The following is a 21,843-nucleotide window of genomic DNA, read 5'->3' as shown; positions in this document are numbered from 1 at the left end:
CTTCCTTGCCTTCTCTATTCAATTAAACTTGAAGAGAAGAGAATATACTTGCAATATTAGCTCACATTCAAATTGTATTTGTAATCAACAAAAGTGTCAGCGAGAAACTTTGCTTATATTTTATCTTAGAATTAGAAGGTGCTCATCCACAATACGCGGTGCAACTTGCAAGCCCAATAATTGCGGCAAGGAAAATGCATTTGAGCAGTAACCCTGGGTTGGTAATTTTGCCGGCAGTTAGAGATGATTTTGAAAGAAGAAAAAAATGCGAATTTTTTATTTTGTAGAATTGACTAAAGCCCTGTTTGTGCAAGATTTTGAAGCAAACGAACCTCAAATTTTGCTTCCAAAAGCAATTTTCCGTGTTCAACAAGTTGCCAAAGAAATAATTGAATACAAAGAGGTATTAAACTCTAAAAAAGAGTATCCACCAAAGAGAAATTTTCTTAACTTATGATTGAAAGTGATTTATTTTTAATTCAGAACCAACCTAATGCAAAATTGACCGGAGCCAGTAGTTTGTGCATTGTTCTCATTTGATGTTGAGCTGGCATGTACGGGTGATATTTGATATTTGGTACGTCAGGCCAACTAAGAAGTTAAAATATACCGACGTACATACACGTGACACGCCAAGTATTTCAAATCAGCTATTGCTGAACTGAATATCAATAGGCAACAGATGTTTTTTATTGGAATGATCATTTCCAAAATTATTCACATGTTGTTTGTAATATGTATAACCAGTCTCTTGCCAATTTTTCTTATGACAAATTCATTTTGAGATTTTATTTTATTTTATTTTAATTTTGGGGGTTGAGTATGATTAACACGTTATTTTAATTATTTTTAATTTATTAAATGCTTTATAAATGTATTTAATTTTAAAAAAATGATTAGAAACCTATTTCATTAATGATAATATTTTTTAGATGTTATTATACCCACTTTTGAGTTTATAATTTATTATTTTTCACTTCAATTTAGATAGACTAAAAATGTTTTTTACACAAACATCTAATTACATAATAGAATATTACATATTAAAATATATCATAAGTTTCATGCTTATAATGAATTTTCATTAGTTCATGATATATAATTTTTATTTGATAGTAGATAAAAAAGATAAACTTTTTCTATTATTTCTTTTAATATTATTGTTTTACTTTCTTAATATTGGACCCACTAATTTAAGAAAAATCCTTACCTTTAACTTTAAAATATCCACGATCTCTCCTAGTCAACGACAGCCATTGCCTCCGTCTTTTACGATATTCTCCGTCCGCCATCCACAGAAGTAAAGCAAGTGAGGTACCTTATATAATAATTGTCTTTGTCGATTTTAAAAAAATAAAAGAAAAAGTAGTGATCCGTTGCTACTTTTGCCTTCATTTATATTTTAAGGTTTTACACTCTCTTCTTTCACTTTATATTTTATTTTCCTCCCGTTTGTATTACATGCTTTATTTGTACAAACAAACATAAAATGCATTTATATAGTTTAAAAATATATAAATGCATTCTCTGTTATTATATATTTAACTACTAACTAATTTAATAATAAATTTTAGCAAACATTTCTATTTCAATGAATTAACTTTATAACTTTCAAAAAATATATTTCAGATTTTTTTTTACTTTCAGCTAATTTTTTAATTTTTTAACTTATTAAAAAACAATTGTCAGACACCCTCTTAGTTGATTTGTTTTGCCGAATTGGTTATCGAACTAGAACTCATGCTGGCCAATTGATCAAATAGGTGTAAAAAAATTTAAATTTATCGATTGGGGATCGATTTTGAATTATTATTCATCTTGGTAAGTCATAACAGATATTATGATTAATATCTGAGTTAAAAATTATAACATTAGTTATTACTTTTATTTTTTAAACCCGAAATCATAAATCTTTTACAACTTTTTTTTTTTAATTTGCCACTTCTAATTCGTAGGATTTTTTATAACTGACTTATGAGTCGTTTAGTTTTTTTTAGAAGTCATAAATGAATTTATAACTTCTATTTTTATTTGTTTTTTTAATTGTAAATAGTTTTTTAATTTAATTATTTAATAAATAAATGTTCTTTTTAACTATTTTAATTTTATTTAATATTTTGAATATATTTTTACATGGTTTTATTTAATATTTTATATATTTTTTAATATTGTTTTATTTAATTATATATATATATATATATATATATTAATATTGTTTTATTTAATTTGTTTTCTATATTTATTTAAAATTTTCGTATCTTATTTTATTTAATATATTTTATTTACTTGATATTTTTTATTAATATTAAAATAATTATTTATTTTATAAATTAAAAAATAATACAAAATATTTAAATTAAGAAATGTGATTGATGGCGGTGATAATCAAGACAATATTGTAAATTAAGAAATAAAAAAGTTATTTAAATTTAAGTCTTTTAAATTTGAGTATTTTGTATTATTTTTTTAATTTAAAAAATAAATAAAAATTCTTAATATTAGTAAAAAAATATAGAAAATATTAAATAAAATAAATAATAAAATTTTAAATAAATATAAAAAATGTATTAAATAAAAAATATTAATATATATATATATAATATTAAATAAAATAATATTAAAAAATATATAAATATTAAATAAAAATATATTCAAAATATTAAATAAAAATTTAGAAAATATTTATTTATTAAATAATTAAATTAAAAATTGATTTACAGTGTAAAAAAAAAACAAAAAGTCTAAATGAATTTACGTCATCTAAAATAAAATAAGAAAAAACTAAACGACTTAAAAATCTAAAAAATAACCTGAAAATCCCTTAGAAGTCGTAAAAAAATAAATTACGACTTAGAAGTCATAATTTTTTTTTTTAAAAAAAGAGTAATTTAGTTAAAAAAATAAAATAAAAAATCATAATCTATAGTAAGACTTTTAACGGAAATTATTACCCCAAATAATAATTCAAAATCGACCTCAATCGATAAATTCAAAAAAAAAAATTAGACCTATTTAATGAATTGGCCAACTGCTGCTACCTTATCTGGATAAGGTTCTCTTTGATTCCAACATGAGGATGATCACGTGCAAAAAGGTGTTTCCAGAGAATAGAAGCAATAAAAACAGATGTATTTCGGTGCTGCTATTGATCGGTGCAGAGAAAAGACCACTTTTTTCAACAAATAAATGAAAAATGTAGAGATTGATAAACGAAAGGCTCAAATTAAAGAAGAGAAGATTTCAGAAAAGACCAGCCCATGATTTGAGAATCAAGAAAGTGAGGAGGAACGTCCTCCATTTGCACCAAAATGCTTGTTTTAAAATTGAGAAATGCAATATGTTATGAATTAATCCACCCCCTATATAAGTCATATCTTCCACTTGTAGATAACCAAGTTCCCACGCAAACTGTGTGGTTATATGTTGCTATCAAAGTGTGTGCATGATAATATGATTCCAATTTCACTACGGCCATCCCTTTTGCGAATCTTTGAGATCGAATGTTGTTTTCTTTGGCCTATGCACAGTCTTCAAAGAAACCCATAAATAAATTAAGATGCATTCTTTTCTTTAAAAATGACATCATATCAAACTATCCATCGTAGGAAAAATTCATGATACAGTAACTCGTAATTTCTTGCTTATTGTCTAACGGAATTTTAACTTTACAATCAATGCGATGAAATAATATTTTTTTAAAGAATGTAGAGCTATATGGAAAGATTGTCTTGTTTTCTTAGTGAATATTATATAGACATTTCCGTACTTTATAATTTTTTGTGTTAGGGTAAGCTGGTTTCAAGGACTAGACCTCTCTAAATGAGAGGTAAGCTGGTTTCATTAAAGAAAAATTTAGGAGAAAAAAATAGAGTAAAACTATATTGTTTAAATAGATAGAATTGAGAAAAGTTTTATTCACTTTGTTTAGATGAATGGAAGAGTAAATAGAAAGAAATTGAGAATATGTATAAAGACATCTTTATTATTATGTAAAGAAAAATGAGAAAAATAGGAAAAAAAATTATTAACTTTTATGATAATTATTCTAAAAATCCTATCAACAATAATTTCATATTAGTTGATAATGTAAAATTCAATTAAATTGACGCTATATAACTATTAAAGTGAAATACTAATAGTTAATAGTATAATAAAATGTATACGTGTACATAGTATTTTATGAAGTTATTAATTAATTAATTATTTAACTCTTAATTTTTAAATAATTATTATAATTAAACTTTATATTCTAAAACGTACTTCCTCAATTTAGAAAAGTAAATCCTAATCTCGAACGGTTTGTATTTTGTAGTTAGATTAGATGTCCTGCTCTTAACTTGTATCTGTTATTTTGGCACTTCTTGTGCTGCTATTCTAATACATAAGTTCCTTTTGCTTATTAAAAAAAAATATCGGATCTTCTTATTAATTACTTTTTGATCGTGTTGGCTCAAAATAAATCTTCCATTGCTAAATTCTTTATGCACCCTGGTACCTTCATCCACGGGATCAAATTATCAACATCAAACTGAATTTTTTTTTACGGATATTACTTATTTGTAGGGTCGCCAACCGAAAGAAATCAAAGAAAAGAAGGGTACGGTACGCAAATCCTTTGTACCTGAACTCTTCTTATGTCCTTATCTATGTACAACTGTTTAATCTTCTGCAATTGTGGGTCATTTTCTTTATTCGATAAAGGCTCAAATCAAATATCTATGTTTACCAAAAAGAATATCTTTTACGGGTCCATGCTAATGCTATACATGTCGTTTTCGTTTGCAAGAGAGATACATCAATTTTAGCACATTTCGAGTATTAAAAAAATTCAGTATATATTTTATCAATAAATGTAAACATTCAAATTTTTATTTTATTTTAATTAGTAAGTTATCATTTTGATTATATATATATATACATATATGTGTGTGTGCGCATTTAGTTTTTGATGTTAACCTCACATTTGTGATATCCTGTGTCTTCTTGTTTTGTGTTTCTGAATGTGTGTTGGGTTTCGCGGTGTTTTTTTTAGTTTTTCTCTTTCTTTTGGGCTTAACTTGTTCATTTGAGAGTTTTAAGTCCATGAGCCATGATTAAATATTCATATGAAATGTTTTTCATCATTATAATAAATCAAGCGCGTAATAATTTGTTAATTCAATTTAATTCATTGGTTAAAATAGTTCGTTTTTACAATCCAATTTACCCCTCTTAAATTTCCGTCTCATTTGTCTAACAAGTTGGGCATGAGAACCCAATGTCATGTTGATGGAACACTATTTAAAGCCTATTGGTCGAGAATGGTTAAATTTGCCAAAGGCAAACAGACCACCTAAAATTGCTACGTGACAAATGAGAAAGGAGAAACAAATACTTTTTTTTTAAAATTTAAATATTAAATTTAACTAATTAAATTGACTAAAACAAAAGAAATGATTGAGATTCTGTGAAATAGATAACAAATTAAATTTAAATGGTGGGATGTGAAAAACATTCGTAGTGTAAATGATGTTGAACAATGGACAGTGCCTGTGTGTCACAGGCGCTTGATTTTTGGGATTGAAGGGAGACGAATGCATCACCAAGCGTCATCAGAGTTAATATGAGTTGAACATGAGACTGAAATCATTCAACAATAAATTTTTTATTTTACCATTTTTTAAACAAATTTTCTTTTAAAACAATATTGTCTTTTGGGTAAGGAGATGCAGGGGAATGGAAAAGATACAAAGTGCATCATGTGAAATAATTTGTCTTATTGATTAATCAATTGATACAATATGAATACGTTCTTCCAACTGAGTGAAATCTGGATCAATGGAACTTGTTGATATTCCCTGTCGGTTCTGTCGGTTGTTTTCAACTAACAGGATAGGAATCTCTTTAAAGTGATCCAACTATTTGTTGATGATGTAGTTCACTTTCTAGATAGGGTTGTGAATATTCTTTCTTTCCTCAAGATTTTGAAGACTATCTCTAGTTTGTAGGTTAAGTTGGCTAGCTTTGGTTAATTTTTCATGTGGACCAGCTTCTATCTAATTTTGTGGTAGTGTGGCCGGTTTGTCAGGGTTTCTTACTTTATTTTTGGAGTTACTTTGTGTGGTAATATCCACTGATCTTTCGAGGTTATAGAAATATTCTATCCCCCAAATATGTTCCATTTCCCTGTCCCACCAGTTAGAATTGATCCAACACTTCTCTTGAGATGTTTTTGACCCACCCATGTGTATTTAGTAAAATGTTTGATCAAATGTCTGACAGCAATGTGATTAATTTCTTGGAGTGATAAATGAGTATAGTTAAGTGTTTTTTTTTTGTTTTTTTGGAAATGGAGGGGGCCGAAGCCTAAGGATGTGTTTGGTTTACTGTTGTTGTTGAACGTGGAAAAACAATCGATAGAATGACATAATATGTGCTTTCTGGTTTTGTTCTTTGGAAAGTATGAATTCCTTTTTGCATTAATGCAAACAAGTTTCCAAACTTATATAGACGCATTTTATGTCGAATATTTGAGAGAACTTAATTATGTATTGGCGGAACAATCTGAGTGAAGGTACAAATGTAAGTACAAATTGGACTCTTCATAATTTAAAACTTATCTGTTGTCCTGTTAACCCAAGACAGTGGGACACTAAATTTTGTATTTATAAAAAGGACTCTTCATAACTTTTCATAGCAAAAGGCAAGAAAAATAAAATTAACTTTATAACTAAAGTGTATAAAATCGTACAGATATGGATACACAGATCAATTTACGTATGAGGAACATATAAATATAATAATTTTAAAATTCATTTGAGATTTAGTTATTAGAGCATCTCGTACTAACACGCACAGCTCACTGATCCAACACTAACATTTATAGGATAGTAATCTTCTGTCCAAGTGAAGGTACAATGTGATACACATCAGTTTTAACCAATAGTTTTGCATATGAACTTATGCAAAAAGGTTGTCCTAAGAGGAATGGTTATTAGCAGGAAAAGGATAGTGTCCATGCCTGGAAGGTTGTACTATAGGCTCTCCATTGCAGCCTTTTTAGCATTCATTGCTCAATAAAGAGTGTTTGTTCAATGTTCATCTCAATTCAGGTTCCTTTCCAACAAATGGCAACATTCTTAATTTGGATATATGATATCTGGGCGGAAGCATGCACAGATTCTCGCTATAGTGGCCACCAGTACCACTTCCCTTTTCATTTAATTCACACACACAAAAATAAAATAAAATCGTTTGGTATATATCCTGTGATTAACATACCATGATTTCATCTTGGTTATTTAAATGAATAAATAATATATGAACAGAAATTGTAACACATTTTTAGACTGTTATTGAATCACAACTATGTATGATAAATGAGTTAATTTTTACAACAATTAATCTTAAAAGTATGATTAATTGATAATGTAAAAAATTTACACTGAAAATACATACCTATTAAAGTCTATTTAAAATTCAAATGCTAATAACATATTAATTAGAATATTTGTCAATGATTTCTAGAGCTAATGTTTTCCTTGAAAATTGACACAATTCTGAAATTTCTTTGTCTATTGAGCAGTTGATAGAACTCAGTCACTTAGAACCCGTTCGTCAAATCCCTAACGGGTTTTTCAGCGGGCTTCAGATTTAATCTTTAGGAACCCATTACACATTATTTCAAAATATGATATAAACAACCACACTATATAAACTGTTTTAAAAAAAAATTCTAGACTATATAAATGAAATGGTTTGTGGGCTGTGGCTGGGGCCTTTTTATTCTTAAAGACCGAAGAGTTACAAGCCCAAAGAATGGAGGAAAAAGAAAATCATGAGAGCCGTTTTTTAGTTAACTAATAATCTCTTATGGTTTCTCTTTAGTGGAGTCCACCTAACGTGATTCACATGGCTTTAAATGATTACCAATCTCATTTATTGCTCTTTGTTTTCGTTGCATTAAATTCGTAAATTTTTACTTTCAAGGGCAGTCTTAGGTTCTCCATTCTACAGTAAGGATATTTGATTAATTTTACTTACCTTTTTCGAGGTATTCCTAAATTACATTCACACCTTCCTCTAGTTTTTAAAAAAACACTCACCACCCCTATACGTAACATTAGAGAAGGGGTGTGAATGTCACTTTACTAAGTAAAGTAAGGGAAAGTGAGTGTCTATCATTTAAATAGACTTCAAACTGAGTATAATCTCTCCTAAATTATATCGTGCATACATATTTATTTTATTAAAAAATTCATTCAGTATGCAGAACCGTTTTTAAAATGAATGCTTGCTTACAAATTACTACAATACAGGTGTGAGAGTTCTCTGTAAAGCATCAGTGGGGGACCTGTAGAAATAATTTTGTCAAGTGTACAAAATAATTCATGAAATTTGAGTTCTGACCTCTGACTTACTCAATGTTTTTACAAGAAATCAGTGTTACAATATACAATATAGAAAGGGTTTTCTGGGGATTGGTGCTGAGTTTTGATTTCTGTGCTAATTAGAGGTACTCCTACACGACTAGCATATTGTGCATTTATGATTTAAAGTGTTGTGGACTGGTCTTTCATTCTTTAAATGGCTTGTTCGAAAAAGAACCTTGGTCCGGTTAATGTGGGACACTCAACTGTGAAAAAGTGAAACACATGTTCTGTTCAATGTTATAAATGCCTACTGCACCACCTATGTGACTATGTCTAATGGTGCATCTGGGGTTACTAGTCCCCCTATAGCGACTGAAGCATCTGGAAGGACAGAAACGTGTTTCTAGTGGTATGTTAGAATGTTCTTATTTTAATATTATTAGGTAATTGATGCCACAGAATACAGACAATGGAATCAATGTGTATCAAGACCACCATATGTGAGTCACACACATTTGTTCTCAATAGTTCTAGGAAGGTTGAATCTGGATTGAAATTTGAAAGTTTCTGCTCAGTCAGTCCCCTTAGAAGAAAATGTGGCTTTTCAATGTGCCATCATAATAACTCTTTGCTGGCAGCGAGTGTGAATGTGACTCTTTCTCTAGTATGCAAGATTACATGTATAATCATATTTGGAAAACCAGCTGTTATGATCGTGTTTCGTGATATATACATGCATGTATAGCAAATAATGAAAATTTTTAAATTAAATTCATTGATTTTCTCAGTGAATATAAAACTATGATGCAGTCTAAATCCACTAAAAATTCTCATTAACTGATATCACTTTCGAGTCTGTTATGCCTTTTGCTTTGGATTGTATAGACCAATGGCTGTAACCTAATAAGAGTGAAGAGTGATTTATGAATATTGAATAATGACTATGGTGACTCTTTGAATTTTTGTTATTTTACTGTGCCTCCCTCCTACCCCAAAAATTTGCTGTGTATATCATAATAGCTATCACTACCAGCACAGTCATTAGTACTGGAGACCCTCGTGGCAAAACAAACTGTTGAATCCAGTGGAGAAATTGTAGTTTTGATTCTGTTCAGCAAGTTGGAAATTTATTCCTTCTAACCGTTTTGTATATTGATTCATTCAAATTATACCTATTCAGCTTTCTTACGTTCTGAAATCATAATCTGAGGTCTGAATGAGTACAATAAACGTTGTAAAGACATCAATGTTTGATATGAGTGATATCAAACAGATGATATAGACACAATTAACATCAGCAAGATTTTATAATCTATTTATTGAACAAGTTTACCAACTACCTGGTGAATGTTATTGCCTCAGTGGCTGGTAGTGGTTGGTTAATTTTTAACTTTTTACTCCCAAGTGAATAATGTAAGTTTAATACACTGGACTTTGCTGTTGTGTGACAGCTGTTTTGATTGAAGTGTTTCCTTCCTTTCTGACTAAAAATTAACATAATAATAGGTACTATTATGAGCACCAACAGGCTACAGTTGTGGCATATGTGACCTAGAATGGTCATGTCTGGACCATGTTCAGTTATTTTAGTAAATGTTCTTTAAAATTGTCTCCCTGCTAAATTTCTCTTCCCCTATCCTCCTTCAGCATGTGTCTATTAGCATGAACTGTCAAGAGGGGTAGGCATTCCATCTTTTGTTTTTGTGCATTAGAGGATTTATTGGTTGAAACCAAAATTTAGTACTCCTTGGCCATGACAAGAGCTGCTTTGGAGATGTAGGCACAAGTCAAATGGTTTTTTTAAAGTTTTTTACACCATAGTTAGCATGTTTGGTTTTGCGTTTCAAAAACGATTTTTCAGGTTACGGATGTGATTTACGGCAACTCTACATCTCAAAAGTAATTGGAGTTATAAGATGGCTTGTTGGTACGAGAGATCATGAGTTTGAATTTTTCAAAAAATAAAAAATTACTAACTAATACTTATCGAAAAAAATAAATCTCAGAGGTAATTCCTTTATTCTCAAAATGTTTCCAAAAATGCTAAAAAGCTATGTTGCGAGTTGCGTCAATCCATCACTCCCAATTTTTTACTGGGCCAAAGAGCAATACAAGGTCCACTAATAAATCTTATACCTTATACATAGACAACATACAAAGGCTTATATATATATATATATATATATATATATATATATATATATATATATATATATATATATATGTTACTTTTGTTTAAATGTTGATTTGAGTGTCAAAGTAGCTTCAAAGATAAAGTACTTCATGTAATTGTTCCCTTCTTTGATGGACTAGGCATCAGGGATCTCCCTCCTCTGTAGAACTATAATTGCAGATACAAAATTTGTATAGATTTAGGGTACACATAATTAATCAAAGATCAAAATGCCACGTAATGCATTGAATCTTTGTACTTTTGTAGGGTACAAAATGTAGAACGTGTTTGATAAGTTATTTTAGTTAATTTAATAATTTATTTTAACTAACTTATAAATTTGTTTAACTAAAATAGAGGTGTTTGGTAGCAATTTTATTTTACTAGCTTCATTATAGGATTTTTCATATACTTAAAACAGAGTTCAAATTTATAACATATTATTATTATTATTATTATTATTTATCTCCAATACTTTTATAAATTTCCTCCCTTAGCATCTCATTTTATTGAACATTATTTAATTTAAATGTTTTAATACAGTATTTTATCATTAAACAAGAATTATAAGAGTTTTATAACAAAAATGATAAGAGATAAAAAAAAAGCCTTAAAAAATTGCCAATCTTATAATTTTTTTAAAAAAAGTTAACTCAAAAGAATATGAGCTAAGGATGGAGAGAATGCATGGGCATTACTCTTGAGCTAGTAGCATAGGTTTATAATGGGTTTTTTTTTCTGTAAAGGAGTATCTCGGTCTATCACAATAATTTTTAAATTTCTTCTCATGAAATTTGTTGATAGTAATAAGTGGATTATCTTCTTTTATTAGTGATTTTTTTCGTACACATAAGTCAAAATTCAAACTCTTGACCAAATGCTTAAAAAGTTTAAACCCTAACCACTTTTGAACAAACCATTGTTAATTTAATGTGTCGATTTAAGAAAAATATTTTGAATGAGTGTTTTTCTTTAATGTACTACGAATTTGATAGATACATGCGAATATGTATGGATAATATCTATTAATTTATTATAAATTAAAAATTTGTAAAGAATATTTAAGAAAACATAATTATTGGAAAAATTATAATAGTAAATACTAATTATATTATTTTTTGCAGGAAAAATAAATTTTATTTAAATAGTTAAAAGTATTTAAGCAATATCACGTCTTGGTTATTTGTTGTACGGGTATTTCATTATCCAGTGTCGTCTTGTTTTATAAACGAGTGTAAAAGTAAACCACATGATTTCTCTAGGAAGAGGGAAAATAAACTTCCCAAAATCATTATCTATTTAGTTTTATTTACGGATATAGATAATTGTGTCATCCACTCATCCTCGCATGCATACTAGAAAAATGGGGAATATATATTTTTAGATTTAACTTCTGCAAAATAAAATTGTATTAAAAAGGTCAGAATTTATCTCTCAAACTCAACTTATTTTAAAGCATTAATAAATAGGTCAGGTGCTATCAAATTTATGAAGAAAGATAAACATAAAACTTCCATACGACAAAGTGATACAAAATTTATTAATGAAATCCTGCAGAAAACAGCGAGAGTGGCAAAATTTCGTATTACGGATAACATATTCTTCATGTTTCAAGCACAATGAATTTCTATATTTTCTTTATCCGTTAACTAAACATGGTATAAGTGTATAACAATTGAAATTGCTATTTTATAGCATTTTGAATTACCAATTCTTTAAAGTTAATTAATTTTTATCTTTAATTTAACTCCTGCGTTCCCAAAATAATATAATGAATACACATTCCCATACAACAGGAAACAAGTACCAAAAGCTGTGTGCAAAGTTAATAACGCTGCTATTTCTTAATTTCTTAAACAAGTGATTTATGATTAGTTAATCATTAAATATAAAATAAATTGTGTTAGATTTATCTTGCATGATCCCTAATAATAATTAATCATCACTTCTAGCAGATAATATTTCAAATTAATATCATGTTTATATATAAAAAAAAAATAATAATAACAGGAAACAAGTATTGGTTGGTACAATGAAGTGGATAAGGATGAACAAGGTCTCCCATGAAAATAAAAAAGCCATAGGGGCATGTATGGATGGAGATAAAAAAAAAAAAAGAGAGTGGGGTATGGTATGGATTTTAGGAAACTCATAAAGAAAAGGAAAACCAAGAGAAGCAAAAACGTGGAAGAGTGGGAGATAGGGTGATGTTATGGTCAAATTAAAGGGCATGCACAAAGAATTGAGCATTGTTTACCGTCCAAGAACGGCAGCAAGGTCACATTCAGGTCCCCCACATGCTTAACTGTTCTAACCACACGAGTGATTCAGACTCTCTTGGACATGTCCATCATACCAATGTGACTCCCACACACATTTATGCTGAGCCACCGCCGCATTATCATTCCCCATCTTATTCCAGTAATACATCTTGTTTAACAAACACCTTGACTTCTATGTATATCTATCTATGTAACACTAAGCATATAGATTAACTTATGCTAGATTATTTTAATTTAACTAATAATCTTAAATACTAGTTTTGGATATGTAATTGTTACCTAGAAAATTTTTTTGTAGTAATCTTAATAAAATCAAATAGGATTGATTTCGATGAAGAAATACAATACATGTAGTCTATATGTACGTACGTCCTAGTTGTCAACCACACCTTCCACAATTTGAAGAATTCGCACACAAATAATGTTTTGACTAAGTTAACCCCTCACTCAATTTTTTTGCATAATTAGTTTCATGATCCTAGAATAGGCACCCGGCAAGCAGCAATTTTGGTTTGACTGGCTTCTCTAAGTACCACTCACTCATAATTTGTTAAAAAAGATTTTATGGAGATACCCTTTTTTTTCCTCCACCTTTTTACTTTTTAAATATCGTGGCTGATGTGTGTAACTAAAAGAGACTTCATATACTTTCTCGTCGGTAGAAAAAGGGCGAGGAAAAAAAGATAATAAAAAAGCACCAGCCGCATGAGGAGAATTTAAATAGGTAACTGATGTGAGCAGCTACAGAAAAAAAATTTAAGATCACTCAACAGTGGAAGTGCTATTAGAATAAGATTTTGGTGGGGGACCCGACCAAGTAGGAAGTAACATGTTTATATAGTGTATGGTGCATTATTTATACCATTAGAAGGTGGTGGCAAACATATACCAAGTAGTAAGATGGCCAAATACGTAGAAACCAATATCTGTGTGAGTGCTACATATGGATCTTTCATTCATTGACTCATCTACTGGCCTGCAGGAAAAAAAAAATACAGTAATTAAATGATCCATGCGGATGAAGCAGTCTCTTTTGGTTCATATGATTGTTCCTTCTCACCCTGGTGGGCATGGAGGGAAGTGTCACCTTATTGCATTTTAAGTTTTGTGCTTGTCATCACTCAATTATTGTTCAATTTTTAAATTTTTCCTAACTTTAATCAATTTGTAGTTTGTGATATAAGATAGGTCAGCTAAATTGACATTTGGGTTGTTAAGAGCATTCTTTATAGGAATGAACTGAAGATATTCTCTTGAGTATCATTTAGTTTTATTCTAATGGACTGAGTGCCCGGCCAACTAGGGAGGGGTTAGGCTATAGTTACTAGTTGGAGGAAATAGGAATTGCAAATTTACAAACAGAGTCTGCACCTGAGAATGCTTTGGTCATTTATTATTTTGTTTTAATTGCTACACTTTTAGTAGAATACTAGAATAGTATAGAGTAGAGTATTCCATGGGAAATTGATGGTGCATTCTGCACTTGCCAGACTGTTCAGATTTAAATTTGAGGAAAAAATAATTTAAAATAATAGAGAAGGGATGAGCCTAGAGAGAGGGTAGAAAAAAATTACAGATTTCTGGCAGAGGATCTCAGGAACTGGAGATTCCTGAAAAGTCCAATAGTATACTAATATTCTATAGCTGGCTAAGTACAATCAAAGTTATCACCGAGTTAATAAAGGAATAAGCCAATGGTGATTTTGATTCTTGGCTTGACCAGAGTGAGTGATCTTTATTTAAGATACTTTCTTAGTTAGGCATTTAGGGGATATTAATAAACAGCAAAGTTATATACAAAACCAGTTATCACCATCATCAATATACAGAAAATCAGATCATAATATGGAATAAACCCATGTGATTTTTTATATAACCGGCAAAGGAGAGAAAGAACTGAAACTTGAAAAAGGTGGAAAAAGTAATACAGAAGCAAGGCAATCAATCTGTAGGACAATAATTACAAGGGAATAACCATTAAAAGTGAAACTTTTTAAGGGGGGAATAGCATTATAGGAAGATCTTCGACATTAAAGAGGGGGTGATCCTTTTTTTGAATTACAATAATTTTAATTTAATTCTTCACTTACTGATGACTGAGCTTTGTCTGACACAAAAGGGGATTCGGCTGAGATTGCAGTAATTTTGTTATGCAAAAAGATACATGCGTTTGCAGTTACAGTTCCATCCACTTTGATGCCGTGTATCACTTAACTCTTGAAATGTATGCCACACAGCAAGGCAAGGTACTTGCTTTATCCGTGCTAATGCCTAATGCAATGCAGCTAAGCGAGCCGCGGATTCTCCATTTTGGTTACTTGTCTGTCATACCAATTCTATCAAAGCTGGCTGGCTGGCTCCATGGCCCAGACAGAGGGCTACCATCATTCTTAATTTGACAATGATGGCTCATACCAATCCCATTCATCAAAAATCACTTACTTCAAATGAAAGGAAACACTAAAAATAGATTCTAATTTATTAGTATATCACCACTCACCAGTAAGCTACATAATACTACTAATATATTAATTAAACCATAATAAAATAAATACACATTAAGCCTTTTGATTTTCCAACCCTGAAAAATTACAAGAGATTCCACCCATCCCAACCCAAAAGAAAGCAAAGTAAAATTCAAGGTTTACAAAAAAAGAGGAGAAAATCAAAATCTGAAAATCCTAAGGCAAACGCAAAATAGGTAAATTAAGGGTTGGAGAGAGAGAGACATAAGTTGGGACAGGAAAATAGACAATGGTGGGTCTCAGTCTAATGCAATCAGTGCTCACAGCTCAGCATAGCACATTTACACACTGCCCTCTCATCCCCACAAGTTCCCTTTTTTTTTTCGGTGGGCATGAATAGAAATTATAATAAAATTAAAACAAAAAAAAAAGCTGGTTGAGGAAACGGCGAGTCGACTCAGCAAGTTGCAGCGAGTTGCCACGCGGAGGTGGCAATCAAGGGCCTAGTGTGCCATCCCAACATGAGACAACCATTGTTCTCTTCCACCCTATACCCATCCCCACCCGCAAAAAGCGCGAGCAACATGCTGGCCTGCTTGTACGCGTTCGAACCCAAGTGAACCGAAGAAAATCCGGTCGAAACGAACCGGTTCCGCCACTGGTTCAGCGTCTCGTGCCTTTCCACGCGGTCCATTCCCTCGCACGCCACCACGTTGCAGATTTGCTTCCCTAAGTAAACCTCCGACATGGCCTTATCGTTAGGGTTCACAGGCGAACCCTCCAGCGAGTCGAATAGGGTTGAATAATAGTGCAGTGACTCCGTGAACCGGTCGACAAAACTCAGTCTGTTGTGGTTCGCTTCTTGCTCGACGACGGTGACAATCTCCGGCCGAATCTGCCGTACGACGGAGAGTACTTTCTCCACCGCGCCGGGGCGGGCGAGGAGCTTGTGAAACTCGAAGACAGAGTTCACAGCGACGGCTTCGCCTTCCCGGAGATCGAGCATGGAGGCGTCGAGATCGGCGAGGCTGTTCGCGACGAAGCCACGGTACTCGAACTGCACGTTGATCTCCTCCGCCAGCTGCGCGAGCTTCCACCCTACCTCCTGGAGGTGGTCGGAGTTGTCCGCCGCCGGCGGCCCGATTCCGGTGAGTCGGAAAACCGGAGGACCGCCGGTGCGAACCGCTAGGGCTTGCATCAGCGCCGGCCACTGCATCCCCTGGTTGATACCGAAATCAATCACGTGAACGCGGTTCTTTCCTTGGAACGCTTCGAGGATAACCTGGTTCGCGGTGAAGTGTGCGAACTTGAGGTATGGACAGGTTTCGTAGAAGTGAATCTGAAGAGAATCGGAGAGAGAGTGTTGCAGAGGGAAGACTCTGTAGATTCGCCTCGCGAGCGCTTCGGCGAAGTAGATTGCGACCTTCCTCATAGCTCCAACCTGCGACACAGCGAGGAAGCCGATCTGCTTCACCAGCGCCTCCGCCACGGCGAGGTTGTTGTTCTCCACGGCCTCCGCGCACGCCATGAGGCTGTGCACGAGGCGGATCCCGTTCTCCTGCGAGTCAACGACCACCACCGCGCGCCTTGACTCGTCGGCTTTCACGCGCTTAGGGTTTGGTAGCGCGTCGCTAGCTCCATAAATTGCTTTCCCCGGAATAGCCTTAAGATCGTAGTCCGACGAGGCGGAGTCCTTTTCCGGCTCTTCTGAGGGGAGAGGGTCAAAATTAGAAAGCATGGTTTCGAGCCAGTTGGAGATGTCGGAAGGGTTGTAATGAACGACGTCGTTTGAAATCTCCGGGAGGTCATCTTGGACATTTCCCATGGCTTCTTCGAGACGCTCAAGCTTCTGCGCCACTTCCGCCATGTCCGATGACCTAACCTTGTAACCCACCACCGCAAGAAGCTCGTCCATGCCTCCTTCTTCCTCCCAAAGATTCGATTTTCCGCTTGAATAACCGCAGCTTGAGGTCCCTGCGATGGAACCAAGCTGCTCGCGTTCCCTCTTCATCCTTTCTCTTGGGTAACTCACCAAACCAAACCCCCTATTTTCTTCTCTGTTACCACCCACTACTACTACTGCATCTCTCCCTCACTTCTCACATGACTCGCCCCCAAATATCAATCATTTATTATATAGTATATGTGTCTATAAGTACAACACTTTCTTCTTTTTTTCATGTCATACTAAAAATATTTAACAAAACGCTCGTGACCCAGCTCCAACCCCGATGAAACTCCACGCAACCTCTAACAGATAAGATCCTAAAGATACATTTTGTGTTTTACTTTGTTTCCATTTTTGTGTTTTACTTAATTTTGCACATAAGTTTTTATTGCTGCTTTTAAAAAAATAACTACTTGTTTATTAAGTTTAATAACTATTTCAAATATTATTAAATTAATTTTTTTGTGTTGACGATATACCATTCTTTTTTTTTTTATTTTGCGAAGGATAATAGTATAACATATTAACATAATAACATTTCTCAAATAGAAAAAAATTCAATATGGGAAAAATATGTTTGGACTTAGTGAATTCATTTTAACTTTTATACCACTGCGCGCCGCTAATACTTCATTGTTACTGCCGTTAAAAGCTCAAATTAAGTACACGCAATACAGCTATAAAATTGTACAGCCTCTACATTACTCTATTTCTAGGCGATGGCATAGATCTTATAGGTGAATTTGGCTACATGGTAAGAACCATGAGCATCTTCATTAATTGCTAATTAACATTCCGTAGATATGCTAAGGGAAAATGGAAAAATATTATTTAATTATAGATTTTTATTTCTTTAATTCACTTATGATCTTGGTTTTCATTTTTTTAAGGTAAATAAGTGTTTATTTTAAAATTAAAATAAATATACTTTCATTGTTATTTTATGATAAAAGTGTTCTTTCAACCTGTGTCACAAGCATACAAAAGTTTATCAAAGTGGACTTTCATACAACTAACATGACACATGGTCATTTTATTTGTGTTTGTGTCAAAATTAATTTGAGATTATCGATGTTGGAAACTATTTGTTCTATGGTGTATGTTATAATATACTATAATATATAATACAATTATACAAGCACTGTCGGGAAGTTAAATTTCAACTGACACTATTACAACATTAATTCTTCTTAGAAATTAAATTTGATTAACCGTAACCGTCTAAGTAATTTCTCAAGTATACTTATCAAAATTTGGAATTGGGACATGCCAAAGTGAACGTGGGTTAGGTGAACTTCTGGATTTCATACGTTGGCTAGAGAGTGACCTTTGTTTGAAGGATAAAGAAAAAAACATGTAAAACAAATGACTTTAACGCTCAAGTAATTATATAAGTTAGGAGAATAAGAGAGAGAAAGAATAAAAATGTATGAAAGTGAGTGTTTGTTCGTGTGCTGGTGTGTGTTGAAGGTTCGAGGGAACCTGATATTTATAGAGTGAAATGGAGTTGTGGGTTCTTGTTTGTAGGGGTTGTTATAGTCCTTGCAAATAATTACTAACTTATAGATAATAGTTCGTAGCTTATAAATAAAGTTAAAAATAATACATAGCTTAGAGATAAAAGCTAATAAATAATTTAGTACTTACGGATAATGTGTAGCTTAGAGATAATTGCTAGTAGATAATTATACCTTATAGATCATGTGTGACTTTGTAGATAATTAAACACCTATCAAGAGATAAAAGGTGATAATATATTCAAATAATTAAGAGATTAAAGATAACATGTCACTTAGGGTTAGAAATGAAAGATAGATGAAAAGCAATTTGAGAAACTAACACTAACTTACTCAAATAACTTCTAGTAACTAACTAACTGGCATAACCAAATAACTATTCAAATAACTTCTAGTAACTTCTAGTAACCAACTGCAACTGCTTAATCGTGATACCTCCCTCAAGTTGGCAAATAGATGTTAATCGTTCCCAACTTGGCAATGAAGTTACCAAAAATTGGGTCTGGGTGCTTGTGTAAAAACATCTGCAACTTGGTGTTGATATTCAAATTCAGTGGATGATTTTGAAATAGTGGGTTTTTCTTAGAACGCCAAGAAAGAAGGCTATTTCCCATAAAGACACAAAAGCCAAAAGTGGATCTTGTCAAGGAGCAAATTGGATATACTGCAGAAGATGATGTCATCTACATATATTAGTAAACTGACTAAGGAATTTCCAGAGCCAATGGTGAAAAATTTAAAGTTCGGCCAGGAAGAAACGATACTATCGTTGCGATGCCACAAAGCATGAGTTGAGTGACCCAAAGCAGGTTCAGGAATTGAACCATCGACAAACCCATATTTGTTCTTCCCATGAAGAGTCGTGCGCATTGCTTTCTTCCAAAAATTGCAGTTTTCACCGGTAAGAGAATGAGAAACTAAGGCAATGCCACGATTGTCGAAAGAATGAAGAATGAAGGGGTTAAAATTATCAATGGCAGTCATGGCCATGAGAGAAGAAAAAAAGAACCAACTAGGCATCCGAAAGATCCCTTTAAAAATCGATTCATAAGAACGTCACCACAAAGCAAGGACTAGCGACATTATCCACACCACCGGGCAGAACTAGAAATAGCTCAAATAGGAAGCAAGAGGCACGAAAGCAAAAACCTCTGATACCATATCAAAAATGAAAGATAGGTGAAAAGTAGTTTGAGGATTCATTCATAAAAGTATTACAAAGTTGGTTTATTTATACAAAGACATAAAATAACTAACTTGAATAACCAACACTAACTTACTCAAATAACTTTTAGTAACTAACTAACTGTCATAACCAAGTAACTACTCAAATAACTTCTAGTAAATAACTGCAACTGTTTAATCGTGATAGTTAGGGAACCCGGCTCCTAAGGGTTGGACGTTCATGCTCTTGTGCCAGGGTGTTGATGGATTGAAAAGTGCACCAATGCGTCCCAAGTAATAAAGTTAAAATGAAAGTCCAAGTGTCAAATCCACATAAACTTTGTTTGTACTTAGGTAAATAAATATTTTATTAATAAAAGAAGTTAAAGAAAATTGACTTGAAAAGGTTATGAGAAAAACAATAGTTTAAATTGACAAAAAATTAATCAAACAAAAGGAGAAATTAAACAAGAATTTAAATTAAAAGATAGAAAGATTAGAGAATCCAATAATATTGTTGAAGTAAATTCAGAAAATGAGAATGTTGAAAACTTAGCCTACCAAAGCTACTATTTAATGTAATGTTAATGATTTTTCTCTATTTATAATTATTCTAATTTACACCGGTATCTACTAGTATACTCTAACTTTGGTCCCCCGCATGAAAAAACCTAGTTTATTTATTTTCTCTCCCAAATTTTTTTGTAGAACTAAAATAGTAAATTGCATTAAGAATAGAGATGTATAACAGACTAAACAAATATCAACATATTCCTTGTGATGACTTTATTTAGATATCGTTTGCCAATTCTATTAGAAAATAACGTTTCTCAGTGCTACCCCTAAAACTTACCATGCAAATGGTTGATCAAGTCACAAGCAATCATATGAAACACAAGAAAAGATAATGCAAATGTAATATTCATAAATAGATAGGAAGAAAAATTACATTAAGAGTAGTTGGCTATCAAGTTCAAGAGGGGAGTTTTACAATTTCAAGAGGAAAATATTTAGTAAATGGGGAAAAGATAAGAAAAAGAATGGAGGAAAGAAATGACTCTCAATACTTTTCTTTCTTCTATCTTTTACCTTCTATAAAAAATTATATTTTCTTAGAATTTTCATGTATTTTTTCCTTCTTCTCTCTTCTTTTATAAGTGCAGATTAGCGAGCTTCCTATAGTAAGCACGCCTTTAATTTCATGAATTAGCTTGTTTTTCTTAATTAGCTCTTATTTTCTTAATTAGCCATTGTCTCATTAATTAGCCCGCTTTCCTTAATTATCTTGTTTTTTGGGCTTTATTTTACTCGCTAAGCATCTTAAATTCATCACTTTTAATATTCTCTCGACAAAAACTTAAATGATGTTAATTTAACAATTATTTGTTCAAAAAGGAAAAATTAAGAGAGAAAAATTACAAAGTTCTATATAATTTAACCCAAAAAATATACTCATAATTAGCAGTTATCACAGGACTGACATGAAAGATTGACGTGTGTCTCGAAGTGTCACATAAGATGTCACGTGTATTTTGTGATCTTTAAAGTCAAATTAAACAACTCTAAAAATTTTGATCAATTCAGTTCGGTTTTGATCGTATCTATAAATCTAATCTTGTGACCCAACCTGTACATGATCGATTTTGATCAGTTCAATTTAGTTTCGACTCAAATACATAAATGATCTAATTCAAACTATTCAGATCGATTTGGATCAATTCAAGTTCGCGGATGACCCATATCCATAAACACTCATAATCACACCAATATATAGCATAAAGTAACAACAACAATGATAAAAAGTCAAACTTTAACTGACATTATTATGACATAAAATACCCCCAATAATTAGGCTTTATTAACAGCCAAAGTCTCAGTAAATTCACACGAAAACAGACTACTAGTTACAAAGGAAAAAGAAGAAAGGATAGCTTCCACCGATT

At 32.0% G+C, this 21,843-nt stretch overlaps 1 protein-coding gene across 1 annotated transcript; it reads right to left on the bottom strand.

Moving 5' to 3' along the window:
- Positions 1-15,309: 15,309 nt before the first annotated feature.
- Positions 15,310-17,511, bottom strand: LOC114421564 (DELLA protein GAI1-like). Its single transcript, XM_028387543.1, has one exon. The coding sequence runs from the start codon at positions 17,280-17,282 to the stop codon at positions 15,729-15,731; it is 1,554 nt and encodes a 517-aa protein (XP_028243344.1). The 5' UTR covers positions 17,283-17,511; the 3' UTR covers positions 15,310-15,728.
- Positions 17,512-21,843: the final 4,332 nt, after the last annotated feature.

This window comes from Glycine soja, chromosome 8 (assembly GCF_004193775.1).
Source record: "Glycine soja cultivar W05 chromosome 8, ASM419377v2, whole genome shotgun sequence".
Taxonomy (NCBI): Eukaryota; Viridiplantae; Streptophyta; class Magnoliopsida; order Fabales; family Fabaceae; genus Glycine; species Glycine soja.
Note: the sequence above shows the minus strand (reverse complement) of the source record. Positions and strands in the feature narration are given on the sequence as shown.